Here is a 15,788-nt window from a genome sequence, read left to right as displayed (position 1 = left end):
TTTGCTTGGTGAGTGATAAGATGCATTATAACTCTGAACACAAGATAAATTTAAATCTGCAATGGTTGGAATTTGGTGTCGTTCAGTTACAAATGTTCCATCTGCACAAACATTTCAGCTTGCCAGGTGAAATGATCCCCTCCCTGTGCTGTCCCAGGGTTCTCCTGACCTCCCCAGAGCCAATGTGGGGAAATGGGGGGGGGGGATTGTACAAGAACCCTGATAGGGTTCATTAGGTATGATTCCTACCAATGTGCTATTGAATGAATCTGTTCCATATGTGTACGTGATTTCTAATGTTCATTCATCAGCCAGTCATCTCTTACAGCCAGTTAAAAAAGAAGAATAATAAAAAACCTACAGGAACCCAACATCAATTTGTTCTCATGGTTTGGACAGCTTCTCTGTGCCGCATCACAGATTAGTACTAGTGAACAAACTAATGGAGTGGGAAGGAAAATCAAGAAGGAAAGCATTCTCCAATAATACCATTCCCTGTGTTTGGGATTGTAGGCCTTGTCTTGCAGACATTTCAATAAAGCTTTCCTGCAACTATTTTCTGTCCTCTTCTGGTTTGGGGCAGGCATCTTTTGGTGGTACAGTAAACATTTTAATGAAGTGTGGTCTTTAAAAGCCTTTTGTCCTATGTGTTTCAAAGCCAGTTGAATATGGTGAAGAGTTAGCTTTTCCACTGGACTCATATTGCAACTGTCTTACCCCTGGTTCTGCTATTCTTGTTTCTGGCACTTGTTTCCTGGGGGAAAAGCACAACTGCTCTCAACAGCTTCCTCAAAAGATCAGACCAACGAGTTCCAGAATGAAATGGTTGTCTGAAATGGGGAATAGGAGAACGGTGACCTTATGGGTCACTTTGACTTGCGCTCAGCTGGTTTGTATTAGGGGAATGTTTTCCTTTGTTGTACAAAACCTACTGATTTGTGGACAACCTCAGGTTTCTGTCATTCTCCCTGGTCAGAAATGGCAAGTTCACTGTTCATTTGTGTTGGCTGTATTTTCTTGTTCTTTCATTTTGATTATCTTCCTGCTGGGCCACCCATGAATGAGCATGTGACACTTAGCACCTGGAAACGGACCAGGCAGTCTTAGCTGACCAGGCTCCAGGGCTTCTATTTGTGCTCTGCTTGGATGGAACCAGACGGTCATTTGTGGAATTGCTTGCAAATTCCTGTGATTGAATAAGTTTCATTCATGGTCATTCCTCTCACCGGAAGAACTGCTAGCTTGGTGAGAAGATACAGTTTGCCTGAAGGCTGATTTATAATAATCAAGGGTGGAAAGCAACATCCTTGGGGAAGCAACTTCTATAACATACCTGTTTTCTAGCAAATGATAGCAAATTAATGTCACAGCCACCTTTGTAGTTCTGAAGCTTCACATCCTTAATCTGGCAAATGTCATAATAAGAAACAAAACATGACAGATTGAGTCCAAATGAAACAACTTGGATCTTTTCGCTGGAAATGTTAGGAAGTTTGCTCGCTTTTGTTTTCCTGCAACAGGCATTGCATAGACAGTCCTTCCCTAAGATGGAGGCCTCCAGCTTTTTGTGCTTCAACTCCCATCAGTCCCAGCCAGCACAGCTGGTGATTGTAGTGCAGAAACATCTGGAGGGCACCAGGTTGGGGAAGGCTAATGTCAGCTAAGGCCTGCAAGTTAATGGTGGTCAGCTCCTGGGGCATGTCCTTTGGAACAGTGGGCAGCCAAGTCCACTGGGATTCCCCTCTTCTCCTCCTGTCATGTGTCCTCTGCACCATCTGCTCTGGAATGTTGGGGAAAACCCTGAGTACATTTTGGAGAATGCAGGGAGAGGAGAAGGGGAGAAGTTCCTTTGCACAAGGAGGAATTTTTCTGCTGATGGTAATGATCTGCTTTAAAGCTATATTGAATACCACCCAGTGTCTCCCTCCCACAAGCACAGTATATATATTACCATTTTGTTTTTGTGTTAGACCCTATTCTCTCCTGTTTTGCTTTAAGCTGTTAAATTTTTTGTTTTACAAAAAACAAAATTTTGTTTTGTTTTGTTTTAATTGTTCTTAATATATTTTTTAAAAATGTATTTTTTTCCATTTATGAGCCGCTTTGGGCACAATTTTGTGGTAAAGTGACATACAAATAAGCTGGCAGCGACTTTTCCACCCACAAAATGGCGTGCAAAGTGGCTCGCAGTATATAAAATGAAGGGCAAGAATAACAGTTTTTCAAAAAAAGACAACACATGTTGGAAGCAACTCCACTCCTTGTACCAGTCCGTTTGACAGCAGGATGCCTGTGGGAGCATCTGGTGACCTTTGGCCTTGGTAGGGGTGAGGAGATTGCCGCTGGGGTGTCTAACCAAGATTAGAGACAATTGCTGTTCTTGAAAGGACTGGAGCAGCTGTGGTTCTGTGCTGGCCCCACTAGCAAGCCAGCTGGCTTGATCTTCAGAGCTGACACAGTGTGGTGGATAGTGTCTGCAGCATGTCCTCTGCTCATTATTTTGAATTGTGACAGGCACCAGTTCTACCCATAGATACTGCCTGGGGAAGAGAGCACGGGTTCTCGCAAGCCAGCTCTTCATTTATTAAATGTAGTGTTATTGTTTTAGTGCTTGCTGCCTGAGAGACAGCTTTTGGTGCCCTCCGCCCCCACCCACCCTGACCAGGAGAGAGTGACCACAGGAAATCCTCTGATGTTTATTCCTATGCATAAGCATCACGACACTCATGGGAAGCCCTTGTTTTCTAAGGTAAAGGCATGCTATGAATGACAGTTTCCTGCATTTGGTATTAGTTTGTTACCTAGGCCTGCCAAAATCTTTCCACTTCTGTGCAGCTAGGTCATCCATTCCACTGGACAGGTCTAGGCAAAAATGAGCACAAATTATTTGGGGAGCTGTCATCACAGGCCTTGCTGTCCCAAGGAGGAACAACTCCTCTCCTTTGTGAATAACCTTCCTGAGTTTAAAGAGTATTTTTTCCTCTCCAGATCATTGCAGAGTTGGCTCTTGAAGACCTTGTCAGCCTCTGAATAGCATGCTCAGATGCTTCTTACAGCTTGGGTGGCCAGGAAGACCCAAGCCAAGAATAAGAACATATGAGTTCCTCTTTTCAAAAAGTCAAAAGATGGCCCCTTTTCATTGGTAGGCATAAATCACATGGCTGAGGGGAATGGATGACCTCACATCCTTTCTTCCATAAAAATCCCTTGGTGTTGGGATGATGCATAAATTGGATCATGTTGGGGAAAGCCATACATATTTCAAATTCAGTGAGGTTACTAATGTTCACAGTAGCCCAGGGAAGAGCTAGTTTAACATGCATGCCTTCCCCAAAGGAGTGTGTCAGATAATACTGCCCTGGCAGAGAACCTTCAGTTCCCAGGCTGTTGGTGCTCATGTGCATTAGTGTTACTGGGAAATGGACTAAAATAACATACCTTTTCCTACCAACAACAGGTTTTGAGCACAGCCAAGTGGGATGATCTAGTTCAGTGTTTCCCAACCTTGTGCCTCCAGATGTTTTTGGCCTACAACTCCCATCATCCCTAGCTAGCAAGACCAGTGGTCAGGGATGATGGGAGTTGTAGGCCAAAAACATCTGGAGGCACAAGGTTGGGAAACACTGATCTAGTTTGACAGTTTTGAACCCATTGCAAACAGTGACCATATGTTTGATGATGATGATAATAATAATAATAATAATAATAATAATAATAATAATAATAATAATGTCCAGGATAAATTGCTTTGTATCAAAAAACAGAAATTCGGAGATTGCAAATAAGGAATCAAAATTAGTTCCAACACTTGAACCAACTCACAGAGTTCAGCTTATTTTAAAAGAAGAATTTGAGGAATGCTTCAGTTTACCCTCACCACCTCTTCCCAGTGCATTATCTATCCGGCCCGTGTTTTCATCTCTGCAAAGCAAGGGTTAATCTGAAGCATAAATCCTCCTATTTTCTCTTGTGTCTCTGGGCTGTGTATAGCCAGGCTGCAGCTACTGAGGTTGTCTAAAAGCTTTCTGTTTAATGTTGAGTTCTCATGTGCTGGGCTTTCAGCTCTAAGCCTATTTCCATGGCTGAATGTTAACCCCCAGGGAACAATGCACACTGTGTCGTTGTGCGCTGGTCCTTGTCGCCGCATGTGCTTGTGGGTGCTGGAACGAATTGTCTTCAACAATCCGATTTGTTTGGGGGTTTGGCTGGCAATTGTAAGCGACTGAAGACAAGCAGCATGACTTGCTCATAGACTGAAAGCTGGGCATTTTTACACTGTTGGCAAGTGGGAATTCTGGTTCAACTTCATGCTTCGTGTTGCAAAATGGTACCATGAAATATTTGGAAAGTTGTGCTTGTTGAAGTTGAAATTTGTCACTGGGCTGCCAAAGCATTTCCTCCATCAAGTTTAGAAGTAATTAACTGCAACCTGACCAGCTGGATTACTTCCCGGTCTGAGGGGCTGGGATTGAGAGATCTTGTGAAGCTTCTGAACAGCTGTTCCATTGCAAACACCAGCTTGCAGATCTGAGCTTGCTAGTGAACGTGTTAATAGGATGCACAGTAAGAAGATCCCTCCTGCTAATAGTGAGGCTTAACTGGGGCAGAGAGTGACCCCCCACAGAGCTTTAACGATCCGTACATAATATATGATTGTGTGGATGGATCTTATTGAAGAAACCTTATCTGCTTTCCCAGATTTTCTTCTCTGAAGGCATCTAAGAATTTTATAGTTGCACAGGCTACATGGGACAGAACAGCGGGTAACTGGCCCAGCTCTTTTCCAGTCATCTTATGGCATTCTGCTGTATGGGACCAATTTCTAGAATATCTGCATACCTTCCTGTTGTCAGAAATGTAATTACTGTGGGCATCAGTCCATGTCTGCATTCATGCCTTTTTAAAAAGTGTGTGTGTATCATGGGGGACTTCATCAAAAGCCTTACTAAAAGTACGCTTTGATAGTGTACTTTTATACATACCTACTCAGAAGTAGGGATGCGGGTGGCGCTGTGGGTTAAACCACAGAGCCTAGGACTTGCCGATCAGAAGGCTGGCGGCTCGAATCCCCGTGACGGGGTGAGCTCCCGTTGCTTGGTCCCTGCTCCTGCCAACCTAGCAGTTCGAAAGCACATCAAAGTGCAAGTAAATAAATAGGTACCGCTGCAGCGGGAAGGTAAACAACGTTTCCGTGCGCTGCTCTGGATCGCCAGAAGTGGCTTAGTCATGTTGGCCACATGACCCGGAAGCTGTACGCTGGCTCCCTCGGCCAATAAAGCGAGATGAGTGCCGCAACCCCAGAGTCTAGTCTCGACTGGACCTAATGGTCAGGGGTCCCTTTACCTTTACCTTTACTCAGAAGTAAGACCATTGAGTTTAATGGGATTTACTCCCCCCTGTATATAGGATTGCAGCATAAGTTACATGCATGAATTCACAGCCCCTGTGAAAGAGTACTTGCAGCTGATCATGCATCAATCACCATCTTGTCATGTGACCACCTCATTAAGAGTTCCTTTTTGTCCTTAAGGCATTGAGTGTTCCTCACACTGTCTGTGCTGTGTGTACATTGGTACACCAGTCCCTAAAGTTGTGAGCCCTTATTGTATAAACTTTTCACCTTCTGACCTCTGACCCCTTATGGTTGGATTGAAGTTAAGATCTCATTCCTTTCTCCACTTCCATAAGGGCTTAGCATTTTTTAAATGAGAAATAGAGATGAGAATGCAAATATTCAGGCCTGATCATAAAAACTATTACATTGAAAGCAGCTTGCCAAAACCTTTGTGCCAGATGGGACGTCACTTTTGTACAGGGTGCAGATTTGTGACCTTTCTCCCTCTTGGATGAGAAATGGAATTGCTACTAGCTATACTTTAGAAATGGTTACGTATGGACAAAGCAAATCCCTTGAGCTTCTACATGCTCTTCTCAGACTTACATAGGCATGTGGCATTTCCATTTGTGATATTTTTCTCCGCATCAGTAACCACTAGATTTCATAAAAGTGGGGATCCTGGAAAAAATGGTTTTGCATTGCTAGAAAGAGCATTTTAAAAGTTACATTTCTTAATGGAGGGCTGTTTTCTTAAAAGCTTTGTGCCTGTTTAATGCAGCTCTACAAATATCAGTAATTCTTTACTAGCCTACAGAAGTATTCACTAGCTGGTCTCCTCACAAGTTGCTGCTTTTTGCTACGCTGGTGACCTAAAAGGATTAACAACAACAACAACAACAACAACACATCTTATTTCTTTCCTGTAAAACAACTTTTCTTCCTGATTACTTGGAAGTGATTTGTAACTTGCCACTAGGTGCAGTGGTTCCAGTATTGGACCAAGACTTGGGAGAACAGGGTTCAAACCCACACACAGGCATGAAGCTAGTCAGCCTAGCCTCCTCACAGGGGTTGTTGTGGGGATAAAATGAAGAGGGCAGAAACCGTGTACGCCACCTTGGAGGAAAAAGGTGGGATATAAATAGAATCAATAACGTAAATCAATAAAATGCTTACAAGCCTGTATCTAATCTTTCATGGGCCATCTATATTTCTCACAAGTGCAGTTTGTCTTGCTAATTCTGCTTTCTCTTATGTATTAAATCTTCTGGCTCTCGAGGAACGTGGCTTCAAGCCAGAAGGCATGAAACCTACCTGACGCTGCTGAAAGCAAATCTGTGCTGCTGTGCACTGCATATCCTCCCCCCCCCCCCAAGAGCAGTGCACAGCATTGTATTTTAATAGGAGCCTATGAGGTAATTCAAGTAGAATGGTTGTTTGCTAGCCGCCACCAGGCTCTGCTGCCTGACCAAAGCCAAAGCAGCTCTGTGCAGCACATGCAGCCCTACCTGATGGCTGAGCCTCAGATTTCTGCAGCCTTTGGCGTTGTTGATTATGAGATATTGATACCACGGTGAAGAATCTGGCAGGCATCTACAGAACTGCTCTTGGGTGCCTGTGTGAACTTGGCAGGAATACAAATATTTATCATCTCCCCAGAGACTTTCTCTATCAGTCTCGTGAAGTTTCACACTATTTGGTGTATGTGTGGTCACTGGAAAGTCTCACGGGGTACCCGATGCTCAGTACCACGTGTAGCTCTGTGCTTTTCATCTGTTTTAAGTCCTTTTGTCTTGGTGGTTACTCAGGGTTTGGCCAAGGTGGGGACTGGCTAAATCAATTTTTTTAAAAAATCAAATCTGCTGGTTAAGACTAATGTGGCTTATAGTCACCAGATCTGTGGGATTAGGGATTCCCACTGTTGAAGTCCATCCTCTCCGAAATGCAGCATGTAATGCATTTTGTATTTCAGAAATGGATGTGGTGTTCACTTTGTGCAGTAAGTCCAGGAAACTACCTTGGCATTCTTGGTGGCTGTCTCTCATAGCGGATCTCCTGTCCTGAAACTGTGTGCTTTTCCATTTTTTTCTTTTTTGGAGCTCCGTAAAATAGTGAAAGCAGGAGTAAGGGAATGGCATTTCGCTGTAGGCGTTGCACCACTCCTGTCTTGTGCAAATTTATTTTACTCCACTTCTCCCCCTCCTTGGCAACCATGTGACCATTGTGAACCCTAACTTAAACGAATCCAGGTAACTCTCCTAAACTAAGTGGAAAGCCTCGGTTTAAAACTAGGTTCTCAGAACAAGCCTGCCAGAGCTAGCAATTATCAGACCTAATGTTGCAGGAGGCTGGGGGAGGGGGGATTATACACTTGAATGCCAGAGTCAAAGGCCTGTTCTCTTACAAGTCTTCTTTATTTTCTACAGGTGCAGGAGAGTCTGGGAAGAGCACAATCGTAAAACAGATGAAGTAAGCATTCTTCTTTGTTCAAATATTGTAGGAGTTCTCTATGTTATGTTCACCGCTTTGTTGTGGTGGTATTTCAGCGGCTGCTTCCTGCATTCTTAAAGGAATGATAAGCGTCATAATTAGCTGGTGGCCAACTGTAGCTTTGCACCATGCATGAGAAACCTGCGACTCTCCAGATGAGGCTACAGCTCCCATCATTCTTGACTAGTGACCATGTTGACTGTGGGCTGATGGGAGTTGTAGTCGAACAACATCTGGAAGGTCACAGGTTCCCCATTACTGTTTATACACCCACCCACCCACCCACCAGAATAGACACAGATTTTTGCTGTGCATACATAATACTATTTACTTCTTTCTTGCCATGTTGGAATTATATTTTGCCTGATGCAGTCTTATTTTTCTATCGAACAGAGAGAGTGAAGATCCACTCTTAAACATCAGTAGCAGCTACAAATGTGATCTTTAACTGTAGAGTGTTGTTGCTGTTGTTGTTGTTAAATATTTATACCCCACCTTTTTCCTTGACGGGTCAATGCAACCTATGCAAATAAAAACAAGAGCCACTAAAAACATAGAAAAAAACCAAACAATTATACATGAATAGAATTAAAACTATATACACGGTGGAAGGACACTTTTAGTAGCAGCAGCAGTACAGAATCCTCGTTGCATTTCCATTCAGCCTTTACCAGCTTTCCATTGTGGCACTTATTCTCCATAAGATCAGGAGGTGAGAAAACAAAATGTACTTGCTGCCGTTTACAACTCAATTGCTGTTTAGATTATGCCTAATTTTGGATATGTGGCACAAACTCCTCAACCTGCTGTATTTTGAGAAATATGTGAACTTTTCAAAGTGAAAATGTAAATCTCCTGGTAGTTGAAGGGCAAGCTGCCTTTTAATATTTCAAGTAGATGAAGATATTTAAAAAATGCATGTACCCACATATCTGAATTCCTCCTCCCACATTGACTTATCTGGGTGTGAAGATCTGCTGGGAAGACCCTGTTGACAGTGGGGAGACAGCCGACATAGAGAGCTTTGAATTCTGCCCCCTACTGACTTATCCTATAAACCTGGATCCCAGTTGGAACAGTTCCAGCAAGTAGGAAACTAAAGCATTAAGCCAAGGGAAAGATTACCCTTTCAGCCAACTCTCTGGGTGTTCTTGGGCATTGTCTAAAACCTTTCTCTGGCTGCGGAAAGAATAATTATTCTTTTGGCTGTCCATATAGATTAGCAAGAGACAACCCCTAATTTAAAAACACTCTCTCTCTCTCTCTCTCTCTCTCTCTCTCTCTCTCTCTCTCTCCCCTCACTGTAAATGTATAATGCCAGCATATTGGGTCTTTGGCCTTTAGCAGTTACTGGAATTTCAAAAAGATAAACAGTCATCTGAACTGTTACATTTACAACAAACATTTTAATTTATATGATCTGCTCCTGTTGGTCGTGGCTGGCAGAGGAATGAGACTAAGTCTATTAAGCTGGCCTCCTGTCATGGAATTGCGCTCAGCGTAGAGCAAGATGACCTGAGTTGTTGTCTTTTCTGTCGCTCTGGGTTTTGCTGGTTTGAAGCATTTCTATGATGCTCATCACAGCAGTATCCTAGAGCTGAGCCGGGCCAGTTGCAACTGGCCCCATTTCCCCGAGTAGATTCAGGCTTTGAACAATGTGGCCAGTTAGAAACTTTCTCTTTCACGCTGATTGAATTGAATTGTTGCCTCTGGCTAAATCGACAAGCAGATGGTCTATTTCTCAGCTGGTGTGCCTTTCAGAGCCTTCCTAGCAGCAGTGCAGCTACAGCAGACCACAAGTCAATTTCAGCTCTGCTATTAGGAAAATAGCCCAGGGAGGCAAAAGCTTGATCTCAATCTGCTGCTATTGTGAAGCCTGGGTTCCTAGCCTGGACTTGTGTGATTGCCATAGTTGATTGTTTTCTGGTTGAGAGAGAGCTGCTCTCTTGTTGTTGCTGCTGCTCACAGCTGTATTCCCATATTTCAGTTAGTTGTGTCCAGGGCAGCTGGACAGCAGCAATAAATACCAAAATAATCAAATTCAGTAATAAAAAGCAATAAATATAAAGTGAGGTTAAAACACAGCAAAGGAGTAGATGAAATACTAATGAAACAATACAAATGGTGGTAGAAACAATATGCCAGAAAGAAAGAAAAATATTTATCTCACATGGTTAAGGCCTGCCTGAACATACTCCTGTGAAAAGCCATCAATGGAGGGGCAAGGCAGACATGTCTAGGGAGTGCATTTCACAATCTGGGAGCAGCCACGGAAAATGCCCCCCCTCCATCCCCATGAAGCGATACTCAGAAATTGGCTGGCACATGTGGGTTTTTTGTAAGGTATTTACTATTGAGCAGACATTCCTTCAGTTATCCTGTTCCTAAGCTTAGAGCTATTTAGGTCATAAACAGCAATTTTCGTTTTGTGTGGAAATGAACCAGAAACTAGTGTAGCTGTTTTAAGAAGGAAATTACACAATCTGGTTAACTGTCTGGCTTCCGCATTCTCCACCAGCTGAAGTTTCTGGACACTTCAGAGGCAGTTAGCTCTCTGGATGGTTAGCGTGGGTGTGGCAAGCAAGACCCATTATCACAGTTCAGGGGGCAGTTTCCAGCCAAGGAAAAGCATTCGAGGAGGTTTGGAGCAGGGCCAGTGAGAGGTGTTGCCTGCAGACATGTCCTCTGAGACTCAGGACACTTCTCCTGAGCCTGGGGCTCCCAACCCCTAACTTAACAGCGTAGTTGTCTCTATGCTACTATTAGTGAGCTATGTCAGATAACCTGCTTGCATTATTTTATCATCACTGCCCTCTCCCACAAATAGGGGGAAGTAACCCCCAGAACCCACCCAGACACTTCTACAAAGCAAGTTTCTGAAATGGGTTGAGTTGGGAATTTGTCACGTAAGGGGAATGTGTCCTTCGGCATATTCTGAATTTAACTGAATTTTTCCTTCTCGCCACTTGCTCTTATGCTGTAGTATTGTCGCATGGGGCACCCACTGCTAGGGACTTCTTTTAGCACAAATATTTTATGAGAAGGAATGCAGCAAAAATTTGAAATCCATTGCAGGCCTCTTGCATTTGACATGCTGACATTTTGGATTGTTCTCTTCTTTTCCAGGATTATCCATGAGGATGGATACTCAGAAGAGGAGTGCCGACAGTACAAAGCAGTGGTTTACAGCAACACCATTCAGTCCATAATGGCTATCATCAAAGCGATGGGGAACCTGCAGATCGATTTTGGGGACCCTGCCAGAGCCGTGAGTTTCCTTCCCTCCCTTCTTGCTGACTGGCTCTCTCTAATCATATTAGTAGACCTCAAAATCCTTCCTGACATCTACACCCAGTACTGAAATTGAAAAGTGTGCTTGTTCCCTTCAAATGGGGGCACCCCAGGGGTCCTGAGGTATGAGGCATTCGTCCCCATCATCCCTCCCCTCTGTCTTTTTTTTAAATCAAATCAGAGAATTAGTCAGAAGACACTTACTGTGCATACACGAGTTGACTGCTTCATTTGTGTTGCAGAATTTGACTTTTCACGCCCAGACATAGAACTTGGGTGACTTTGATGCAAAGTCCTCTGACAGTGTGCCAACACTTTGTTAAGTTGTTAACGTCTTGAATGAAGCATATTGGTTACAATGAAAATGTAGTCGTGTTCGTCTGTTGCAGCAAGAGCAACAAAGAGTCTTGTGGCACCTTCTAACTCGTTTATTAAGGCTTTTGTGGATTAGACACTACTTCATCAGATACACGAATTGTCTTATCCTGAGTTCAGGTATATGGACACATGGTTACGCTTCACCCCCCCCCCCCCAAACTTTAGATAACATTTTGTGCATCTCATGAAGCTGAAGCTGGTCCACAAAAAAAGCTTGTGCCATAATTAACTCATTCATCTTTAAAATGCGACAATACTCTGTTGCTTTTCGCATTTGATTGGGTTCATCTGTCTGTGCTGTCAGAATGGCTCAAGTCAGCAGAGCTACAACAGAAACAATGCTGTTAATCAGCAGAAGGGGAAATGTAGCGAGTGTGGACATCTCATAAATAACTATAGATTACAGATCAGAATGGTGGAAAGCTAAAGTGAGCTTGTAACAACAGGCTGTTGGTCATCACCTCAATCCAGGCAAAACTCACATTGGGTGCCCTTTTGCATTTATCTTTGTACACGGACCACTTAGTCAGTCTAAAAGCAGCGAAGGGCAGCAACGTAGCTCTTTGTGGTTCTGGACGACTTCCTAAGTATTAATCATAATGTACACAAACAGAAAGCTGTTCATTGTCTGAATTCTGTTTTTTGCTCTCCCAAGCAATTCCCCACAGAATCCCCCTGGATAAGAACTTGTCCATAAACAATATGGAGGAAGGATGTGATGACACATCCTTTGAAAGGGGTGTGTGCGCACACATGATGTAATGTTGCAATTTTTAAAAGGTTATAGCAGTTTGCAACCGACCTGTAACCTAAGCAACTGAGTGGAGCCATGAGCAGCAGAGGGGAGGGGGGGATTCGCAGTGTGTTGACTGGAGTAGATGAAAGGAGAGGCCTTGGAATAGGGCTGTGCTATATATGCAGCTGAACGTTTGTGAGAGGTTGCTGCTGAAAGGGCAGCTCTTTTAGCAATCTGTATATAAGCCTTGAGAATCGGCTTGAATTCCTCTCCACAGTCGTTCTCAGGTCCAAAAAGGTTGCAAGACTCTACTGCTCTAATGTTTCTTCTGAGCATGAAATGTTATATTTTCTCTCTCACCCCACCAAAAAAAAAACCCCTGTGGAATCTTGTCACAGTGGAAAACTGTATCTCAGCTCTTCATCAATAGCTGCCTGAGCAGTTTGGATTAAGACTTGCATGTACAGGGAGAAAAGTAAGCCAAATATTTTAATTGCACACTGCTTGTTTTTTAAAATAATTACAACATCTTCAGAGTTTTTGCAAACCTGCTAAGAGGAGCCAGATTTATGCCCATCCAAAAGTGCTTCTGGCTGTTCACTATCAGCAGAAGTGGCATCTGTTTACATAAAATGGAACATACTGTTTGGTTCCTGCTATTCAATGAGGAAGAGCCATTCTGTCCCAGGGTTATTATACTTCGACCAAAAGATGTATTGCATTCAGAGTGCCATATATTTTGCAGATGGCATCTGCCTTTTTTTTTTTTAGCCCAAATCTGATATGACCCTAGCATCCCGCTGCCCTATCTATCCCCTTTCCCAATGTGCATCCATGACAAATCATAACAGTTGAGAGTGACTTTCAGTTGCAAATGTGGGCTAGGTCTGAGTTTGAAAGAAAGGAAAATTAAACTTTGAGGGGAACTTTCACCACAAAATTTAAAAATGGGAAGAAGGCTGAAGGCGTAGGTTTGGGATGTTGCAACCAGGGGGACCAGCTTGACTGATGGCTGCCAATCAGGCACTGATCCAGACATTTGAGAAAAGCAAAACATTCTGGCGGAGGATGGAAATCTCTTGAACTGGTGCAGAGCTGTTGGTGATAGTGGGGTGGGTGAGGTGAGCTATCAGTGTTGCTGCTATGAAGGTCGATGAACCCAGAATTTAAGTGTCAGTATAAAAGCTAGACATATAGAAAGGATCCTTGGAGTAGGCAAAGAGATTAGCCAGTGTGGTATAGTGGTTATAGTTGGATTAGGACCTGGGAGACCCGGGTTAAAATCACCATTTGGCCATGAAGCTCACTGAGTGAGTGACCTTGGGGTCAGTTATAGATTCTTAGATTCATCCCCTTAATAGGAAGGGAACCAGATGGGTCATCTAGTCCAACCCCCTGCAATGCAGGAATCTCAGCTATGTCTAATCTGCAGGGTTGTTGTGGGGATTAAATGAGGGAGGGGAGAACCGTGGACACCACTTTGAGCTCCTTAGAGAAAAGGTGGGATATAAATGCAATAATAAAAATAAAAGTTTATCAAAGAGAAAAGCGGGAGAAAATGTAGCAGAAGTACTTTTTCTCTAGGTCAATGCTAACTAGCTGCAGAAACTGGCTGGTGCCAGATTTGTTAGAGGGTATAACAATGAGTTGTAAGAGAAATAAAGTTGATCTTTTGCCCAGAAACTAATTGGAGTGGATTGCCTTTCATCTATTGGTAGCAAGTTTCTTGTAGTCAATAAGGTGAATGTCTGTAGCAGCTACTTTCTAAAATACTAGAACAACCATGTTTTTTATTATTAGTAAAATGAGCACGTCCATGCCACTAGTCAAATGGAATAAATATTCACACAGCAGGAAAGTACCTCATATATTCCTTTTCTTCTTTTTAAGAATCATAGAATTGCAGAGTTGGAAGGGACCCCCCACTGCCATGCAGGAATCATGACTAAATAATAATCCCTGGCAACTGGCCATCCAACCTCTGCTTAAAAACCACCTTCCAAGGCAGTCCATTCCACTGTTGGAACAACTCTTCCTGTCATAAAATTCTTCCTAATATTTAGTCGGAATCTCCTCTATCTTGTAATTTGAATCCATTGGTTTGTGTCCTACCAGAGAAGGAGAAAACAGCCCTTCAGGTACAGTACTTGAATATGGCTATCAATCCTACCTCACTCTTCTGTTCTCCAGACTTATACCCAAGCAAGTCATGTTTATAGAAGAAACCATAGGAAATTGGCTTGTACTGAACCAGACCACTAGTCCATAAAGCACAGTAATGTCTACACTGAATGGCAGTGGCTCTCCAGGATTTCAGAGAGGGTTTTCTCCCAGCCCAGCCTGGAGATGCTGGGGATTAAACCTGGAGCCTTCTGTGTGGAAGGTGGATGCTATACCACTGAGCTTTCCTCTTAAGGCTAAATTTAAGAGTTTTGGTTCTCTGAGCGCCATTCTAGGTTTGATAAGGAGAAACCTTTGTGACTGGGGACAGTGTGAGTGGTGCCTCCACAATGTGCATTTTCTGACCCTTAAAGCAGATGATGTAAAAGTGACCTTTTTACGGCAATAGCAATAGGCAGTATTTGCATTTGCACATCTCCATTAAGCAAAAGTACCGTATTTTTTGCTCTATAAGACTCACTTTTTCCCTCCGAAAAAGGAAGGGGAAATGTGTGTGCGTCTTATGGAGCGAATGCAGGCTGCGCAGCTATCCCAGAAGCCAGAACAGCAAGAGGGATTGCTGCTTTCACTGCGCAGCGATCCCTCTTGCTCTTCTGGCTTCTGAGATTCAGAATATTTTTTTTCTTGTTTTCCTCCTCCAAAAACTAGGTGCGTCTTGTGGTCTGGTGCGTCTTATAGAGCGAAAAATATGGTACCTAATTCACACAGCACTCTCTGTTACAGCCTTCCCCATCCTTTGGGCCCATGTGTTGTTTGGCTTCTGCCCCCAAAATGTTGCAGCTGCCCCCAAAATGTTGCAGCTGTTGCAGCTTCAGTCAAGTCCATATAATAGTGTTGCCATGTTAGAGTCACGGAAGGCCATTCTGTTTCGGTTGGGCATCCTCAGTGTAAGCACGTTCCAACCTCATGGGATTTCGTCATTCATTTTGTTACTCCTACACCAGCAGCTGGATTTTCGTAAGGAGAGGCAGCACTGCAGTGGGAATCATCTGCTTGAACAGAGTGTTTGTGGGTGATCCTATCTTCCATTTGTCACCATGTCAGCATGTAAACAGGCCACAAGGGAGCAGTTTTTCAGCAGTGCCACACCTCTACAGAGAGATCTGAATTGGGCTTGGACTCACAATAGTTTAATCATGGATACTTCGTCTTTGTAATCAAATGAGCTGTTTTGACAAGCGACACATTTTCAAAATTATTGCTCCTTGTTTTGGCTTTTAATTTTTGATTCTTAGTGTTCCCTGACCATTGCATTAAAGGCATTTGGCACCTTGCCAGTTTGTCTTCCTTTTCTGTTTTGTGTCTTTGAGAAGGGAAAGTGGATAGCACCAAATAAATTTCACCTTTCCAGAGTAATCCTGCTCAGGTCCACCC

General features: G+C 43.3%; 1 protein-coding gene across 2 annotated transcripts in view; it reads left to right on the top strand.

The window, feature by feature from the left end:
* Nucleotides 1-15,788, top strand: part of GNAI2 (G protein subunit alpha i2) — a 127,455-nt gene that overhangs the window by 67,159 nt on the left and 44,508 nt on the right. For both annotated transcript variants that reach the window (XM_083726644.1, XM_083726645.1), the window contains exons 2-3: nt 7,765-7,807; nt 10,955-11,096. In XM_083726644.1, coding sequence (XP_083582770.1) covers nt 7,765-7,807; nt 10,955-11,096 — 185 coding nt within the window. The remainder of the gene's footprint in view (nt 1-7,764; nt 7,808-10,954; nt 11,097-15,788) is intronic.

Source organism: Podarcis gaigeae (assembly GCF_964106915.1).
Source record: "Podarcis gaigeae genome assembly, chromosome: 2".
NCBI classification, from domain to species: Eukaryota; Metazoa; Chordata; class Lepidosauria; order Squamata; family Lacertidae; genus Podarcis; species Podarcis gaigeae.
This window is presented reverse-complemented; position numbering and strand designations above follow the sequence as displayed.